Source organism: Syngnathus typhle, linkage group LG5 (genome assembly GCF_033458585.1).
Source record: "Syngnathus typhle isolate RoL2023-S1 ecotype Sweden linkage group LG5, RoL_Styp_1.0, whole genome shotgun sequence".
In the NCBI taxonomy this organism is placed as follows: domain Eukaryota; kingdom Metazoa; phylum Chordata; class Actinopteri; order Syngnathiformes; family Syngnathidae; genus Syngnathus; species Syngnathus typhle.
Window position 1 is genome coordinate 10,667,776 of NC_083742.1, and position 20,223 is coordinate 10,687,998.

General features: G+C 43.5%; 1 protein-coding gene across 2 annotated transcripts; it reads left to right on the top strand.

Annotated features, from left to right (window-relative positions):
• Positions 1-4,179: 4,179 nt before the first annotated feature.
• Positions 4,180-18,711, top strand: mn1b (meningioma 1b). 2 transcript variants are annotated; one of them, XM_061279886.1, is made up of 3 exons: positions 4,180-8,557; positions 9,965-10,033; positions 17,342-18,711. In XM_061279886.1, the coding sequence occupies exons 1-3, from the start codon at positions 5,044-5,046 to the stop codon at positions 17,578-17,580; spliced, it is 3,822 nt and encodes a 1,273-aa protein (XP_061135870.1). In that variant the 5' UTR covers positions 4,180-5,043; the 3' UTR covers positions 17,581-18,711. The 2 variants fall into 2 exon arrangements, with proteins under 2 accessions (XP_061135870.1, XP_061135871.1); XM_061279887.1 differs by lacking the exon at positions 9,965-10,033 and having other exon boundaries at positions 4,182-8,557.
• The last annotated feature ends 1,512 nt before the right edge of the window (positions 18,712-20,223 follow it).

The window sequence follows — 20,223 nt, forward strand, 5'->3', positions numbered from 1 at the left end:
TTCTGCATTGCAGCCATTTTTTCCCCTAACCCTATGCAGAAAAAGCTCGTGGATCGTCCATACGTTGCTCAAAGAATTTTCTTGTGGCACTTATCGTTTGTCATTGGAGACATCACATTGCTTTTCTTTTAATTGTTTATAAATACACTGGAAATATGTGCTATTTATAGATTGACCGAAACATGCAGTTACCTGCAGCTGCAGGGCCAGTGGCAAAATTACGAGTTGATTTTTAAAGAGCAGGAAGGAGTGCTTGTCTGCCAGCTGTGATATTGGCCTCTGTCATTGTTTGCAAGAACAGTCTTGTTCTTGTGAAAGGAAACCAGTTATTGCTGACCTAGAACAAGCTAATAGTGCTGTTTCTAAAAGCGGAGATGGGCACACTTGCCCACGCACCACCTGCTACGTAGCAGCTCACAATATTCTACTCCAGGCACACATCCATCCGCCTATGAGTCTCCCTTTGGAAGCACATGTAGGAATATGGCACAAATAAACCAAATAAATATGGCAATAAATCATGAAGGGTGCTTGGTAGCCAAAATGGTCGGTTGTACATTTTAAATGCGTGACCCTCCAGCAAGGAACAGATCGGAAGTGGCATGATTGTGTTTTGAGTTCGAGCCCAAAAAGTATTGCCGATGTGAAATTGATTTCAGTTTTTTTTTTTTTTTCTCTTTCAAAAGCCAAAATAAGTTTTCTAATTGTAAGGGATGTGTATTTCTTAATCTAATGCCTAAAAAAAAATACTTTGAGAGGGTGCAGCGACATTGCTGAGGCAAAGTCAGAAAATCAACAAAACTAAGCTGCTCAGGCACAAAACGAGGAATACATCATGTCTGATCTTGACTCCGTAAAATAATTAAATATTTGATAAATGAACGATTGACTTAACAGGTGGATTAAATGCCCAATTTCCACAGTGTATACCTTATTGGAAATCATTTTGCATGCCCTCTGAGGAAACGTCTGCATCTCAGTTTCTCCACTTTGACCCAAGCGATCTGTTTTGCCCATATTGTTTCTTTTGCATTGTTAGTTGCACCACGTGACCACACATCCTGTTACATGAGTGTTTGAGGAAGTGTCACAGTGAAGATTCCATTCAGTTTTGCCATGTTTTTGCACGTTGAGTCTCCTCTGGGACCACTTTTGCCAGGAGTTTGCAGGTTTTCCTTGGCAAGGAAATTTATTTTGGGTTTACCGCACATTGACTTTTGATGTCAAAAGTACTTCCTCAGCTTGGGTCAAGTTTAGCCTCAGCGATTCTCTCGGGCCTTTCCTGTTGTTCTGGGAGGTGCGGAGCCCATAGATGATGAGGAGGAGGTTGGTGGTGGGGAAAGGTTCACTGTCGCATCCCTCCCCTTTGTACAATACAAGAGTGCCTCTCTGATGACAGATGCTGCTTAACCTGCTCTGACCCGCCGAGCTGTGATGTTGCAGCTGACTGACAGGCCCAAAGAGGACACACACAGGCTCCACTCCACATTTGCCCCGATACACAGGACGATGTCCACGAACGAGGAGAGGAACTGTCTCTTTGGGCATCCCCCTGTGATATGTCTATCTGAGCAAGTGCTCACCACCATGAATTAAGGCCAGAAAAGGACACCCGCTTGTCCCATTGAGTAAAATATTGAGACAAATTGAGTGCTAAATCACAGCTGAGTGGAGGCTTGGCGTGACAGCGCTTGAAAGCCTGCAGACTGTCCGTTGTCGCGACGTCGCTTTAGCGGCAGCCCCTGAGCTTCTTTTGTCATCACTGGAGGCTCAAGGGGGAAAAGACCAAGCCATCCGTTTGTCATACTTAACTTGTCTGTCTCCATTTTAAAACACTGAAGATGGAGCTTGCAGGGGATTGTGTGCATGAGTATTAGAAGTACAGCGGGAACAATGCCATATTCATTATGTTGACCCCCCCCCCCCCCAAGTATACTTGTTTCTTGTATTGTTATTAAGATTTTGCTCTACACAAAGCTGTTTTCAGCTGTAAAATTAACATGAAATGTGATGTTTCTAAGGGGGCTCTGCAGCCGTGGCGGCTTGGGTTTAGATATGGCGACAGTTCTCCAGTGGCCCTGTGACAAAAAAAAAAAAGCTTCTTCTCGTCAACACACACACAAGCGCCTCTTCTTCCTGGAAAAGGCAGACACTTGGACCCAGGTCCCCTTAAAAACAAAGTCCCTGTCTTTTGGCTCTCATTTTCTGTCCCTCAGCAGAAAGTTATGCCATGCATGTTCTCTCCCCCTCCAAAAATCCAAATATACACGCACACTGAAAACTATCCGAGCCTATCTTGCTTTCCTCACCGGTCTATGGTAAGCTATGACATCTCGCCCACTCAACCTCTTCCCCTTAAACATGCCCCTGTGACTGACTTCAATGTTGTACTCAAGCATTTCTGAGCAATATGTTATACAAGATCAAGGAATATGAAAAACTAGATAGATGGGTCCGGTTTCCTCCCACATTCCAAAAACATGCATGGCTGATTGACCACTCCAAATTGTCCAAAGGTGTGCTCGTGAATGGTTGTCTATGTGTGCCCTGCGATTGGCTGGCGACCAGTTCAGGGTGTACCCCGCCTACCACCACGCTGGGGAAAAACTGTTTGGATGATGAATTAATGGATACTTTATGCTTCATTACAATTTACCCAGTAATTAATTAACCAAAAGAAAAAAACTGTTCAACCTCTTTCTTTCAACTAATAATTATTTAATTAATAATGAAACACTGCAGAATTCCTCCTCTCACAACAGAAAGCTATTCCAAGATTACTTATTTTTTAAACTCATCACCACCAGGCAAGGGCGCATGTGCTCATGCAAGCTCTAAAAACAGCCACTGGGTGGCACTGTGTTTGTTTGGTAAAATCTCTTCTAGTTTCACTCCAAACGCAGAAGGCAGTTTGACACCAGTGTCTGAAATCTCACTGTCCACAATGGTGGAAATAAATAACCTTGTTAGGGTGTTTTCATTTCACAAAACACAATGCACATGTTGATAAATAAAGTCATTATTTTGTATAGAAGTTGTTCCATAGCCTTCAGTCAACGTGTGTATATTTTAAAATGGTTGCACAAAAACAGATTCATTTTGCAAATCATTTCTAGAACATTTTTTTTAAAAAACGTCTTGTCATCAGATCAAACAATCCTTCTGAAAATAACATAATCTCCTAAAATTCAACATAAAACTATTGTACATGTTCCCCCTATTTTTTTTGCCTGAATACATTATCAAAAGACACAAGAGAACGACTATGAAGACAACTAATTTCGCTAAACCATTGCTTAAAAAAAAAAAAAAGGCAAAGAAATGTCTACATTTCAGAATAGTGTAGTTACAAATGATTCTCTCCTTTTTTTTATCAAAAATGCATCAAACATGTATTGTGGTTATCTCATTTGAGGTATGCAACCAATTGTCATAACTAATTTAAAACGTATTCATCATTTTACATTCGAATTAAAATACAGTACACAGAGAGAAGCACAACATATTTGAGGGATGATTTGTTCTCCTTCGGGTCAATGGCAGGTGCGATTCTGATTGGTCTCGTGGGAAAGGACCATATTTTATAATGACGTCTGGTTTACACTTTTTGTGGTACGCTATCAAAATCACGTTACTTAATCACAATAGAATCCTAATGCGACCAGGATCAATCAATCAGAGCTCATTTTGTTGCGTTTTTTATTTATTTTTTCAAGTTTTCCCCCTGCCCGTGATGATTAAGACTTTTGTTTTATGGTCTTTTTTAAAGACAGTTGTCATGAGTAAGTATAAAAAGATACACAAACGTGTAATGTTTCTCCTAAAGAGTTCCGTATTTTTCCAAAAGATGAAGAAATAGAAGATAATTTAGATTTATGAATAAGCCAGTTTCTCCTCAAATTGTACCACTGCATTTCACTCAGACCCCTCTTTTGATTGTCCTATATATTTTATGGTGTCACATTAAAAGATAAATCAAATTGTGGCAATAAATAGCAATTTGATATGCTCAGACAAAGACAATTTGTGAAAGTCATTGCGAATACTGATTTACACATAGGTTTACAAACGTCATCTGCTGTGGAAGACCACCTTAAAAGCGTTTGTACCGCCCCCAAGCCGTCTTCGGGTCCTCTGATTGGCTGGGGTGTCATGCATGCAAGTGCTGCTGGAAATGCAAAACTTGTTGCTGGATCTTGCGGACGCGTTGATCCCGCACACAGCCAAAAGCGGCTAAGCCGAGTGTGTGTGTTCCAGTCAATGTGCTTCCAGCGCGCGCACACTTCATCAGTATCGGAGGGTCGCGCACGTTTTGAAGAGGAGCAAGGAGCCAAAAGGTGCACCATCGCTTCATCGCAGAGCGAACATCCACCGGCGGAGTCGAGGATGCTGTCACACCGCACCGTGGTTGTGGCGTGCGGGTAGTGCACGTCTCGCAGCCCCGGGACCAGAACCGGAACCGGGAACACGTCGCTCCGGTGCTTTGGCAGGAGTTAGTGCACTTTACAAGCAAGCCGGACGACTTTCTTTACGCCTGCACTGCAATTAGTGACATTCTAATGGACAATATCTTTTTTTAATTTTTTTTTTAATTGAAGCTACAAAGACAGTTTTAACAATACGGCCGAAATGGGACTTTTTTAACTATGCCATTATGGGACTTTATACAAAAGGAGCTGTGGGTACTTTAACACCTGATTGGATTAAGGAATAATAGGGCAGCATTTTTAATTTCTCAAATTTACTCATTATTATTTTTTGTGTGCGCTTCTCTCAATTTGGTACAGACATGTCTTTGTGCCATCACTACGCCGTACAAATACGCGCACGAAACTTTGGTGTATCACTAGAGAGGCGGGCGGCGAGGTAAATTCAATTATTATAAATGCATTTTTAAAGAAGTAAAAACAGAACTTTTTTGATTAGTTCAGACTTTTAAAGCTCACTGAATTGTAGTTTGCATTGCTGTTGGGAACGGACTGCTTAACAGTCTGCCCAATAAATTGCAATCTCACGATCATGTGGGATTCATGTTAGAGTATTATGTTTGGGCTGGAAAAGTTCGGTTCTCAGAATAATAGCAGAAACCCCGGCCAGTCAGAGAGACAGAAAAACCAACCGAGACTGAACATGGGCTCCCATTATAAAAGCACCAGTTTTCACACTGGAGGTCCACCTGGAGCTGTGGAGCCCAGCATGGGCCCCATGAGTGACCCGCAGATGCTGGGACTTAACATGAACATGAACGGAGAACAGTATGGAGGTTTTCACTCCAGGAGTCACTCCGACATGCATGCGAGCGGTGGACTTCAGCAGCAGCAAGGACCCATGCATGGATTTTTTAACAACCAGCAACCTCATCAAGGACATCCTCACGGCCATCAACCTCACCCCCACCAACATCACCCTCACTTCAGTGGGAATTTTGGAGGCCCGGAGCCAGGGTCATCATGCCTGCATGGTGCCAGGCTAATGGGCTACAATAACAATGCCATGGGACCGCAGCAGGGCTTTGGAGAGGGATTTGATCCTCTTGCTGAGGGACAGGCAGGGGATGGCTTCCCACAGCAGCAACAGCAACAGCAGCAGCAGCAGCGGCCTGGTAACATGCCTGATTTCCAACATCACGGTCCTCCCAGTGGCAGCCATGCTGTTCCCGCTCCCTGCCTTCCCCTAGACCAGTCACCTAACAGGGCAGCCTCTTTCCACGGTCTGCCTTCATCCTCCTCATCCTCTTCCGATTCTCACAGCCTTGAGAACAGACGGATGCCCAACCAGGGAGCTGTGGAGGGATTAGATTATAACTTCCCCAGTGATCCCCCGTCTGGACATTTTGACGTACCTGTATTTTCACCGACTGAGTCAGAGTCGCAGTTGCCCCATTTCGGCCCCGGAAGGCCAGTACCCGGTGGGAATTTTCCAGGAAACCCTGGCATCCCTCGGGCGCCGGGCATGCAGGGCATCTCCAAGGGACATCAACCTCCACCTCCCCAGCAGCCTCAACATGGAATCTTTTTTGAGAGATTTGGAAATGGCCGGAAGGTGCCTGTGGGAATGGACCCGGGGGTCAATGCGAGACATCCTCTCATGCAACAGCAACAACAGGCTGCCTTGATAGCGAGACAGAACTCCTGTCCCCCTGGCCTCCCCCGACCCCCTCAGGCCGAGTCTGGCACCGGTAACCCGAACATTCTGGACGGAGGGGTCATGATGAGTGGCCAACACAATCAGTTTGAATATCCCATTCACAGACTGGAAAATAGGGGTCTGCATCCCTATGGAGACCCTATGTTTAATATGCAACAGCAAGCTCCCCTTCCCTCCCAACAGCCCCCAAATCAGAGACTACAACACTTTGACGCTCCTTATATTAACATGGCAAAAAGACCTAGATTTGACTTTCCAAACGCGCATGGGGGTGAAGGATGGTGCGGTGGCATGGAAAATCACCTCTCTCCCTCTTCCTACCCAGGGCTGCCAGGTGACTTCACCCCACCTGTGAATGAAGGTTTCCCGCCGGGTCCGCTACAACACACGGGGCCTGAGCAGCAGTCTTTACAGCAGCGACAGAATGCAGCCATGATGATCAAACAGATGGCTTCCCGCAACCAGCAGCAAAGAATGAGGCAGCCCAGTCTGCAGCAACTCGGTCACCACGGTGACGTGCCGCCTGGCTCACTGGGTCATGGAGGTCCGGTGGGGGGCATGCCTCAGCCCAACTTTGACAGGGAAAATGGAGGTCGAATGGCCAGTGTTGATGGGCAAAATCCGCACGTAAACCAGGAGAACTCCTGGTTTCAAGGGTCCCACCCTCCTGGAGAGATGATGTCACGGCGTATGGGAGGAGCAGGCAATGACTCAGGGCCCCATGACATGGGACTCCAGCAGAATGGGCCTGGCATGATGTTTAGGCCAGGTATGGCCATGCAGGAACCCATGAGGATACCCGGAGATGGACATGTGCAGGCTCTCCATTCTCCGGGCTTGCACTCGCAGTTCAGCGGCAACATGGGCAACCTCTCCCAAATGCAGTCTCCGGGAGCAGGAACAGGACATCCGAATGCACCACCAGCAGAGAGGCGACCGCCTGAATTCCCTGCACCTCCGATGGGAGCGCAACCACCGTTCGCCTATGGAGGGGCAAATCGTCAGGGGCCAGCTCACAACGTTCCCCAGGGGGTGAACACCTCACCAGGGAGCTACCCTCCTCAGTCTGAGTTCCCCTCAGGCCAGCGGTCGTCTGTTAGCAAGCTTGGTGCTCTGTCCCTTGGGAATTTCAACAAAACCAGCGCTAAAGACAGTGTCTTTGGCCAGAGCTGCCTGGCGGCCCTTTCGACGGCGTGCCAGAACATGATCGCAAGCCTAGGGGCTCCCAACCTCAACGTAACATTCAACAAGAAAAACCAAAATGAGGGCAAGCGAAAACTGAGTCAGACAGAGCAGGACATTAATAGCAGCACATCTAACGGGACTGGCAGTGCTGCGCCTGAATATTTTCAGAGCGGCACTTCTCAGAACAACCAGCTGCCTGGCACTGGGAATAGCAACTCTAAGCCTGCAAGTCAAAACCAGACGGTGCAGGGGGAAGCCAGTGCCCTCTCCCCAAATTACAACATGGACGCTACCCCGTGCAGTGAGGGGAAGGCGACAACAGGGAGTGGGAGAGGGAGAGGGAGGAGAAAAAGAGACAGTGGACATGTGAGCCCTGGAATTTTTTTTTCCTCTGAAAATGGAAACCCTGTTGTGAGTCCAGGCCAGCAAACCCCTGCAGCTGGTGTTGGGGAGAGGGGTGGGGGCACGCCACATGAGAAACACCTGCATTCACCCTCTTGGGGGAAAGGAGGTGACCTAATGTTGGGGGACCAGGCCGACCTGATGTCTTCTCTGGACAGCGGCATTCAAAGTGTCGCCAAGTCTGACAGCAGCTCGCCCCGTGTGGACTTTCCTGATGATGTCAGCGCCCATTTTGGCAATGAGGAAGAGGTGTCCTCCAGCTCAGATGCGGCAGGCTCCTCGGTCAATAAGTCCCATCGCAGCCCGATGATCGGGGGCTCGCCTAAAATCCAAGTAAACGGACAGAAGACCTTAGGCATAGGCATCACCAATCATACTACCTCGACAGCGGACAGCTATGGACTGAGTGCTGGTGGAGCCACGGGCGGAAGTGGGGTGAGCCATCCAGGTACGCCAGGGGTGGAGCAGGTACGCACCCCATCCAGCACCTCTGGCCAGGACGAAATCCACCCTCTGGAGATCCTGCAGGCCCAGATCCAGCTGCAAAGGCAGCAGTTCAGCATCTCGGAAGACCAGCCCCTGGCCATGAAAAACGGCAAAAAGAACGGCGATTGTCCCTCTCACAATGGAGACAACGAGCTGGCAAGCTGCAGCCCCGATGCTGGGAAGGGTTCAATGGGCACTATTGACCTTGACACACTAATGGCAGAGCAGCACGCCACCTGGTACGTGCCCAGTGACAAGGCCATGATGGACGGGTCCGAAGATGACAAGTCCATGGGACTCTGGGAAAAAAACAAGAGCCAAAACAACAACAAAGAAGGTAAGACATTTTGTTTAATTCAACTATTTTTGTCTTGCATTTAATGAGTAAACGCCATTGAATAATTTCAATGATCTGAACTGCAGCACATGATGCAAAATATGTGCATTGTGGTGACTGAGCACAAGACGCATTTGGTTAGTTTTAAAAACCCGATGTAGATTTTAAATCTTTTGCCAGTCTCAAAATCTCACTCCCGATGAGAGAAAAAATAATCAGTTTATGTGTCATTTGCCAAAATATATAACAACATGTGAGAGCAATCTAAAAAGCCTTTTGACAACACAAAGACTTTTACCTTTCTCTCCCTATGGTGTATTTCTTTTTATATATAGACTGCCTCATTGCAGTGACACTTGAAAAGAACACCTCAAGAAAAGTAAACATTTCCCGTGGTTCTTTATCTCAGTTTTCAGGGTGAACAACTGCATTGAGAAGATTAATAGCTTTTAGAGGATGTGCGTCTCCGCAGTGGTGTTTCCCTTGCCTTGTTTCGTGTTTGTTTAGGTTATTACAATGGGATAATACAGAGCTGCTAAAATGAAATTGGCTTTAAATTGGATGGACAGAATTTCCAGAATTAATAGTCTAATTAGTTTAAATGTTCAGATGTTTATGTCCCCCGCAGATATCATCTAATTTTAATTTTATTTAGGTTTTTGTAATTTTAATATAAAACATAGCGGTGCTGTTTAGTACCAGTTGCAAAAAATTATATTACCATAATAACCTACAAATATTATATTGTTTTTATTCTGCTGCAAATTGTCATTTTGCTTTCCTTCTTATTCTGTAAAACGAGTATTGGAAATACAGCCATGCAAAGCTTTGTTTCACAATATACAATTTCAGTGCTAAATTTAGTAAAAAAGGAAAGAAATATTACTTTTTGCAATAAATTATTTCAGGTTATAATGAAAAAGTTGAATGCGTTTTTTATACATACTTAAGCTACAACTAGTCATATTACCTTGCCTTATCCTATACCCCAATAACAAATATACAATATTTGTATATAATAAACATACTATTCATATTATGTACTATTAATAATAATTGTTTATACTGTATAAAATCGTTTTTACAATTATTCCCAGAATGAAATTATTTCTTCATGTTTGTCATAGACATTTGCTAGAATTATTTCCATTGAATTCCCTTTAAGGTTATCTAATATGATTTATAAAATGTGATTTTTTTGTTAAGTGTCTCCCCCTCAAAAGCAAACGATTTACATGTCATTGTCAAATGACAACATTCAAAATACTATTGACCACCATTAACTGTAACCATTGACAGGCTTTTGGATGCTATTTTTTTGTAATAATAATGGGAATGTGTAGTCATATAATTGTATTAGCTACTATCTAGCGTGTCTCCAGCGCCTCTTTGTTCTGTTCACTGCAGGCGTAGAGAGAGGTGGGGGCGCACAGCGAGCTGCGTCTGGATTCGGGGGGTATATAGTACATTGTTTAGGTGAGACTGGACGTCGGCTGGTAACACTAACGCAATAACTTGTAACCAGAGGCCTAATATCGCTTCAAGTCACCAGGAAAATTATATTTGCCCTTGATTATCATACACGGCTCTTCTGTTATTTGTTTTGCTCGGAACTAGTTGTCTAGCACTCAACTTAATGAACAGCGACTCTAGCCTTTTAATTCCCCTGATTTATTGATGTGGTCTTAAGAGGTGCGCAAGCCTTGCTAATTTATGCAAACCTCCGTGAAAATAACAGTGCCGGAAGAGTGTGATGCAAGGCATATATTATAGTATACATAATATTCTTTTGTTTGTTTTTTTATATACTGATGGATTTGCCTTTGACAGAGAGACCCAGCGCTATTTGTCAGGCTGGCTTCCTCACCCTGTTGCATGCGCACACAAATCAGGAGAAGAAGAATAGCCTTTCTCCTCTCCTCCTCTCTCCTCTTTTCTTCCTCCCTGCACGGACAAGAGGCATGCAGCTCGGGAGCGATCGATAGCTAGTTAGCACAAATCACGGCTCCTGACAGTTTTTCATTTGAGTGCTTCAGACAGCAAAGATGAAAAAAAAAAAATGCTGGCGGTACATTTGGGAGGGAATGGGCGATTTGAAAATTGAATCTGATGCTTGGGCTTACATTGATATAACATAATCGTTTAAGATAAGTTTGCGCGTGTCGCAGTTCCTTAAGAGGTTACCGTCCCACAGGCTTTTGTCACTACAAAAACTATCCACCTCAACCAGTCGGTCGGGTTTTAAGTTTCTCCTGTACTGAGTGAACAAGTCGACCATGAATCTGACTTTGTCAAGAACAAATTATGCTCATTAGCGTCCATAAAATATAGCTTTTTTTCTATACTATAATTGTTTTTTTCTTTTTACTTGAGTAAAAGATACTTAATTCCCCCCAGCAGTTTGAGCTTATTTTTCTTAGGTTCCTTCATTGTAATATAATACTAAATGATAATTTGTGGAATTAAACAAGTAAATTATGTTCACATTCAATTATGTTTAGGAGTACTTTAACAGCTCTAATTCTAATTCCTGAGTTTTTTTTACTTCTTTAAAACAGCACTCGCAAGTAGTTGTTTACACCTATGAAGGGGAGCAATACATCTAATAAACTATTTGTAATGCTTACATTAAAAAAAACAACAACAAAAACAGAAGTTAAAAGTGTTGTTTTCTCTGGTGCATCACGACTGACACTGCCCGTGCTTAAGAGTAATGTGTGCTGCATTCGTGATCCACTCTGCAGGTCTTTTTTATTTTGCCTCCTCTTTTTTTTTTGACTGCTTGCGTAGTACGCTGCTGTTGAGCTCACTTTCACAATTTAGAATTAAATGTAAGTCCCCAAAACGTCTTCCTTGCATGATGTCAGTTCTGTCTCCGTACAGTATGTTAGCACTTGAGTAATGTGTGCAGTTTTGATAACAAGCAACCAGAAGTGGGATGGAGGAAGTGAACGAGCTATTTTTGTTTTTCCTTCTCGCTTGTTTCACTTTTCACTTTTTTTTTTCCTTTTCAACACATTTTAAAATACTTCACAGCTGACCTTATTGAACAGTTCTGCTCTTCACTCAGGGTAGTAAGTTTTTTAAAGCGCTCAGATTATGATCAAATCTCTGTCATGCTGACTTTGACAGATTTGACAAAGAAAGGATCTTGCATGTTACAATACCACTAGAATCTGCTTTAATCCACACACACAAAAAGTTGTATTGATATTTCACCAACAATCCTATGAGACTATCTGCTTTTGACATTTCAGTACAACATCACCTCAACAAACTGGGCCAGTAATTTGTATTTCCTGTTTTGAAACAGGAAAAAAATAATAATAACGTGATTGGCACTTGCTTGCATGTGGGGGAAAAACAGCTCGGGGCAGTGCTATGTGCTTTACCTGTCATTACACAGTCTTTCATATTGACTTTTTCAACAACACATGCTGCAAAGCCTCACGCACACTTCTCTCTCCTGGAGTAGCGATGATCATTATGATAATCATAGCAATTAGCTTTGCTGGTATTGTTTCCAAAAGACATAATTCATCTGCAGGCAACTCCTGCAATTTGACCCGGTTATTGACAAGTTCATTAGGAGCAGAATTGCTTGTGTTTTTTTTTTGCAGAGAATTTCAGCACTAAGTACATTTAAGCAAGCGTGGCCCTGTTGTGAAGAAAAAGGCAAACAATTGTTAGTTTGATGAGTTTAGTTGGACTTGTGTCGTGAGACTCTACTATTAGATGAGAGGTATGCAAGATCTTTTTTTTTTTTTTTGAGTTTGCACGCGAGTATTGTGCGTTGTGCTCGTGTGCGTGCCTGCGTGTGCGTATACGGGTTTGCAGATAGTGCAACTTGATCGTGTAGATGTGTCAGCTGCAGACATAAAGTTTGATTTATTTAGACTGTGTCAGACTTACAACTCCAACCCATCGACCCAGCAGCCCTCTTCTTCTTTAACCTGGTGGAATGTGTTAACATTATTCGAATACATTTTACTACGCCCCACCCAAAAAAGGAGTTTCTTGATTTATATATAGTGCATGATTTGGAAAATGCATATGCCACCTATGAAGTGTTTTGAACAGTGTTTCATTTTATATATGTACCTGTTTTTTTCTATTCCACTGAGCCCGTCACACTTGAAGACAGCCCATTAAAAGTTGAAGAGAGGCGTCAGGGTATTTGCTTGTTGGGTTAAAAAAAAAAAAAAAGCAGCAGCTTATCCAGCATGGATTTTTTCTTCCAGAGGAAAGGTGTTTTGGATGAGCAAAAAATGTTTCAGAGTGTGGTAAATGTTGAGATCAGTGAGTGGGATGAGTTGCAAAAATTAAAAAGTTAAATATCAGTGATTGCCAATGTACGTGACACCCATCCAAATGCGACTCGTTGACTGCTCGCCAGACAACTCTGGCAGTAAAAAAAAAAAAAACCCGGAAAAAGAAACAATTTAGTACAAAACCACAGATAGGTGTTGGGTTTTCATGTCTGCTTGTAAAAAGGTGTGTATGTGTTCTCTTGAGGTGTCAGTGTTGTTACACTGACAGCAGTTATGTCATTTGCCATATAGCTTGTTGTCAGGCATCTTTAATTTGTATTGAGGAATTGACAAAATGACTTATGACACCTGAGGTTTTGCTCCTCGGAGACAAAAATGAAAGATGATTGGGAGAAAGAGAAACGAGAGATAGCGGCGGAGATAAAAAGCGTCTGGCTCTTTCTAGGGAAAGTGAAGTGTTATTTTACATTCGTGATGATAGACAATAAAACATGTGTTGCATTCTTGCATCATATGTTAGATTTCTGCGTCACTTTTTAAATATTTGGGGTTGTTGTTATCTTTAAATAGTAGGGTTTTTGTTATCTGGGGGGGGGTGAGGGAAAACTGGAAAAAAATGCTTTTCCGCAATGTGCTGAGACAAAATAGAGACAGAGAAGTAGATCAATATGTCACCGGCTTGGATGACACACTGGACAGGTCATAGACATGCTTGTGAGTTATGAAGGGCCCACTAAATCACTTCCCATGTTCTGCTTTGTGTCTGCTTTCCTAAGCGCTTCTTGTGGCCGAAGAGGTGAGTGTGTGTATTTGTGCTTGTGTGAGTTTGTGTGTCTATGATGTGAGAAGGTTACAAACGCTGAGGGCAAAGCCTGCCTGGACAGGCTTCTCTCTTTCTTTCTTTCTTTCTTTTTTTCCCGCTCGCTTAAAGTTGCAGGCCGGAGAACAGAAAGGAAATTCAAACCAAAATAACCTCTCTGCCCTTGTTGGAGCAATGCGCTGCCCACCCCCTTCTCTTCTAGTCTTTGCGGAGATCCTCCCTCTTCTGAGGCAAAGGTCATAGTTTGGGAGTCGGGTTGAGTTTTGGGGGTTGGAAAGGAGTCTCACAAGGCTTGAGGTACCTTTTGAGATGTTCATTTTGTACTCATACATTGGGGTAGGTTTAACTGAATGTGAAAAGTAGGATTCTATGGTTCCGACATGACAGTGGCAAAAGCAATTTTTTTTCCCACAATTTTTTTCTTCCATGGATAGTGACGGATTCTTTGTGCTGACAAAGACAGAATTCTCACACCAGGCCATCCATGGCTCTAGTTGTTATGCTAAAGGAATCTGACCTGATGTCACACAGTGTCATAGGAGCGGAGGCCTTTGGGTGTTTTTGTCAGCGAGCGGAGCGGTCTGATTGGACCGCATGGCGTTCAGAGAAGATAGGGTCGCGCCCCTGGGAGCGTGAGGTCAAAGGTGAAGTGTCGTCATGGAAGTAGAGCTCAGGATAGAAAGGACACAGCCATGCCGCTTGAGATTCTGGAGCCTGGGAAATCAAATTGACGGCCGTGAGGAACTAGTGCCCCCCCAAAAAAAGCCTTGTAAAATGTTTAACTCTCTTGCGCACACTTTGTCTCCTCTTGCCATCTTTTTGTTATTTCAAAATGACAATCCATTGCATCTGTTTGGTTTATTGGTCGTCATAATACATATATTAACTTCAAAGACTGCTGGAGTTATTTTTAAATGTAAGCAAACATTCAGCGCAAAAACAAGCGGAGAATTATTGTCTGCTCCGATTGTGTAGTGACATGGAAAGCTGCGTCAGGCCGTCGGATCCCAGACACACTCATGTCATGTACACACACCCTAATATGTGTGTGTGGGTGGGTGTGCGAGACAGAGAAGGAGAGAGCGCGAGAGAGAGAGAGATCATCTTCACAAGGCACTAAATAACTGTCACACTTGAAGTGAAAGCGATAAATATAAATCACATTGAATTTGGTTATTGTTTAGCACACTGCTATGGTAAACTTGTCTCCCTGGGATGAGTTTAAAGACAATTTAGGTGTGTTTCCCTCCTCAGGCTTAACATTCTCCTTTTCTCATTGCTCCTTGATGCTGAACTGTAGTTCCCCGCGGATGAAAAGGCTATTCTTGATATTACCGTGAAAATGGAATCTGTGTAGGTTAGTCGGTGAGCAGCCATAACAACTTAGATTTTATTGGAAGGTTAGATTTTCCTATGTGCAAAATGTCACAGTGATTTGGGAATTGGACTTGTGTAACGTAGAATTTCACACCAGCGTTTCCCGTTTTGAACAAGTACACTGCCATGGATAATGCGTTCACTTTAAGCGTGGCGTTTTGTTTTTCCTCCGTGAAAAATCCCACAACTTTTATCACCGTTTAAAAATGTCACATAATGTTTTTTGTGTGCGTGTGCTGTCCATTCATAAATCAATTTTCCATACATCTTTCCCTGGTTCAGGCTCGCTGGGAATCGTATTTGTCTTGTTTTTTTAAGGTGAAATATGAATTTTAACGTGCGTGCATGTATGCACGTGCGTATGTGGAACAGCAGCTAAAGGCTGACGTGGGTATGGCAGCAGCGGCAGCGGTTGGCGTGTTGTTGTGCGTTTGGCCGAACGTGTTGTCAGTTTGCTGTGTGTCAGCAGTGAGCCAGGGGAACGCTTGGCTGCCTATTCAGGCCGGTGCGGACCCCGCTGTGCCCAGCTAGCATGTGCTGCCGGCGGCTGCTGGAGGGCGCTGAGACGAGGGAGTGAGAGTGGGTGGAGGGAGGCAATATGTGTGGGGGCGAGGGGGGGGGGGGGTTCTTTGGCATGCTGAGGTGTATAACCGGACCCTCTGGCAAATGTTAGGTCTCGTCAGTCGCACCTCTGACGCCGCTCTCAATCCGCATTTCTCCCTCACCGCGTCCGCCCTCTTAACATCTTGCTACCTTGGGAGAGAGAATCTTTACAAAATCCTTGCAGAGTCAAATGAAACAACAGGAGGCTTGGCTGCCTGACCTTTTACCAAATCCTCCACTTTTCCATTCCAGTGGTCACAGTCCAGACAGGCTGGGGGGCAAGCCTGTGAGCCCGCCTCCCTCGGTCGTCCTTGCTGCATGGTCAGGCTACGATTCTGGAAGGATGTGGAGCATGACGATAGTAAACAAAAGCCCCTACCCACCAAGAGCTTCTCTTCACATTGGCTGAAGAATACCAAAATCAGTTGCTACCTAAGTAGTTATTGCTGTATTTTACTTAAAATGTGGGACTGCAGACACTACTGTTTTTAAAATCTTATCATCTCAGAATGAAAAGGAAAAAAACAAAGACCACAATAATCATCGTTTTCCTTTGTGTACGCTCTCCCTTTCCTCTTGGTGTTGAATTTATTAGTCCCGCTGTGTCCCGCTGCTGTGATACTACTTTTTTTACAGCCAGCATCATTACGACTGACTATCCCACAGTAGAAGTGAAGACAGATTAAGCTTTCGTCTTCCAAAGTGTGCGCGATGAGCTGAACTCCACTGTCGTGTTGGTGGGCTGCAGCTTGTGGGCTATCTCGGCCCGTGTGACGCATATTACTCTGCTTGTCAGGGCTGCGTTCTCACTGCTTCTAACACTCAACTTGTCCCCGAGTGTCGTCTTTTTGCACAACACTGATCTGTTTCAACCATCCACATGGTGCTGAAGCAGAGGTTAGCGTGTGTGTGTGTGTGTGTGTGCGAGCATACTTGTGCGTGTGTTTGTGCAAAGGAGATGGGAGAGTAATCAGACTGGATGTCTTCCTCACACTTCCTCTGTGCTTTTGGCTCAAAGGAAAAATCCAAAGCACGTAGTCCCTCCATTACCTCGGTCCAAGTTGCGATGTGTCCCTCCTCCCTCGGAGCTTTTCTTCCTCCCTGCCCCATAGTCAACAGCATATTGGCAGATGATATATCGTTTAGAAAGCACTTCCTGTCCTCGTCAATCTTCCCCTTGACTAAGTTTTTCATTACACGACTCCGAGTGATTTTTCTCCATATGTGCAGCGTGCACCGCAGGCGTCAGCATTAACTCTCTGGCACAGCAGATTTTTTAATATGATGTATAATCAACCTGTGTATGGATTTTCCGGCAAGCTTGACGCAGCCGTTTACTATGAGCCTCCACACGTCTGTGACACGAGGTCGATACGGCGGCACGGTCATTATACCAATAAATTGGGTCAAGCAGGGTTAAAGGCCAGGTTTGTCAGCGCCCTTTGACCCCAGGATCAGGGATAAGCGCAGATTTGCACGTGAGAGCAAATGTAGGTGTGTTCCATTTTGTGTGTCAGACCGGAGAAAGAGTGTTTACATTAACAAGGTGGCGGAACACGGTTAAATTAATATCGCAGTGCAGATTTCGAGTGGGATGTGTAAATGACACCGGTTTAATTAAAATTGTATTTAAATGGTTCGTCCGTCAGTTGCTAAATGGAGCTCATTTTGCACATTTGTAATTAACCTTTTCCTTTCTCTGCTCGCCTGCAGAATCTGAGCTGTCCCAGAGTAAAGCTGGAGTCGGGACCCCAGGGGCCAGTGGAGGAGGCGGCGGCGGGGGAGGGGGAGGAGGAGGAGGAGGAGGAGGGAACCACCTTCAGTGCCTGTCTGTCCACTGCACAGATGAGCTGGGGGACAGTAAGGGCAGAGGAGGGCCCGTTTCTTCTTGGCGCTCTCTCCACTCTGATATTTCCAACCGATTTGGGACATTCGTGGCAGCACTGACTTGAATAAAAAGCTGTCCCATCACAAAGGAAGAGGACAAACTAAGATCAGAGACAAATGACAATGAATGATGAGGATCAAATGTGGAAAGTGCAGGCATCACTTGCCTGTTCAGGGAGAGAATGACTTTCACATACAAATGCAAAAACATACACGCACACATAAGCAGACATACATACAAATATCATTTTATTGTCAAACATGCAGTCACTCACTAAGACACCGCTGGACATCACAGCGTGGGCTCGACTCATCGACGCCCCATCTGGAAAACCTCAATCCTACATGTATATTTTTTTTCTTGGCCTTTTTTTCTGTGGGGGAGGGAGGGGGGTTGTTTTGTTTTAAAGAAAAGTATAAACTTGTCAATGATTATGACATAGCAAAAGCAGATATATTCAGTTGCCACTGGCTGTAATTGTGTAGCGGTGTTGACACGTGATGTAATTGGCAGGCTGAGGTTTTTTTTATGATGTTAGTAGATATGGCCTTTCTGCTCACTCACTTACACGTAGAGCTCTAATGTAAATATATATGAACCCGTTGTAAGCAACTGTTGCCCAAAAACTTTGATCAGACGGTCCTATCTTGATTATTTTTGTCCAGAAGTGGAATTTATACAGAAGCATAACTGAAGATGGATGAATATGCATGAATGTATGTTTTTTTTTAAGGGGGGGGGGGGGGGGGGGGGGTTGTTGTGTTTTGCCTCCATGTCCAAGCAACTTTGTACCGCTATCATTGCTGCTGTTCATTTATGTTGTAAGAAACTTCTTCTCTCATATTCATGAGCTCAACCTTGTATACAATTCAGCCAATGGGAACTGAAATGGAGGCATTTGCATTGTTTTAATAAGGGAATTGAAAAAAATGGCTATTGGTATTGCACATGTATAATAAGATTTAAAAAAAAAAATGCTGTGTGTTGGGCAATCTTGTAATCTTTAAATAAAGCTTCTGTTTGAATTTCTGAAACAATAGATGGAGGACTGTGACAGCAATTTATGAACTGATTTTTTTGTTTACTTTTTAAAAGATAAGTAAAGTGCAGTCGTCTGTTTTCCTGCATATTGTATATATCTGTATATGTTTTATTGAGTAACTAAATAACAATAAATATGACGTTAAAGGTGGAACTTTATCCGTTTGTGTTTTTTTTTTCCTTCAGAAAAACAACATGCAGTATAGTGGATAAAAATGTTATTTTCACATATCCTATGGTTTACCTTGAGCATCATGATCCAATGCAAAATGTCTGCAGCACATCCTAAATGACAGCTATGACAAGGAAGTTGTGAACTGCAGCACACCAAGTGACAGCATGCAGGTTCTGGTAAAATATAGAAATGAGAAGTGGCAAATAAGCGATGCTGTGCAATGTGTATCTTCTTAATGGATTAAGACTCTAAGATGATTAATTCTGTGCACGCTCGTTCACAACGCTCATCTCATTTCATCCTCACATCTTTAATGACAGTCCTGCTCAGTTCATGCAACTTCTTATAATTTGAAATTTAAAAAAGGAAACCAAAAAAAGACAATTGCCATCAGAGAAATAGACTCCTAGATTCCATAATTAGTGGCCAAAAATATTCAAATTGGTATTTTAAGTACCTTCAGGAGAGCCTGGGGTCCTTTGTGGAGTAGACTTATTCTCCAATAGGATAGTTTCAGGTTTGATAATGAGCTGATCAGTTGGATCAGGTGTGTTGCAGCACAGAGACATGGAAAGGATGTGGCTCTCGGAGGAACAGGGTTCTTCCCTCCCGGTGCTGGAGGCTGTTTTTTAATTTTACGATTTAATCGAAACATTTAAAAGTTACATTGGAGTCTGTAGTTCTTTTCCAGATACGCTTCATTGTTACAAACGGCACACGGAATAATGATCTGTCTCATTTCTGGTATGTCAAGTCAAGTCAAGTCAAGTTTATTTGTATAGCTCTAACTCACAAGCAGTCTCAAAGAGCTTCACAAAGACAAACAAATTGACAATTATTCTCAAAGCATCCCCTGATCTTAAGCTCCCAAAAGGGCAAGGAAAAACTTAAAAAAAAAAAACACCAAGGGAAAAATGAGAAACCTTGAGAAGGGACCACAGTATGGAAGCCAAGCGCAGAAGGGGAGGTAAGAAATTTGTCCCTTTTTTTTCTCTGTTTGATCATGTTTAGAGCCTGCTTCTGTGTTCAGACTTAATGTGCAAATTCAGATGTTACTCCTGTTAAATTGTAAAAAATTCAGGACTCAATTCTAATCTGTTATGCACTACAAACTCTAACCCTAACCAAGATAGTTACAACATTTCAGAATGATGTCGCTCAGTTCTATACATTGCAACCATGATGATACAAATTAAAGTCAAAGAGCAAGAACAATCCTTTGTGTAGCAAAATATTTCCTCTCTGTTGACTGCACATGTATCTAATGCTTTGGGTAATCTTTACATCCAATATTTAAATAGCTTTTTTAAAAAAGCCATGCAAATACATAAACCTACTTCCCCCAGCTATCTTGACTATTTGCTATCTGCATGGATGCTTACTGCCAATCAATAACCCCCATGTAGCATCTCCAAGGTGGAGACGTCAATGCTACCTAGCAGCACTTATGATCAGCCTGCGTCGCTGCTGTCTCGCTTTCACAAACACGCA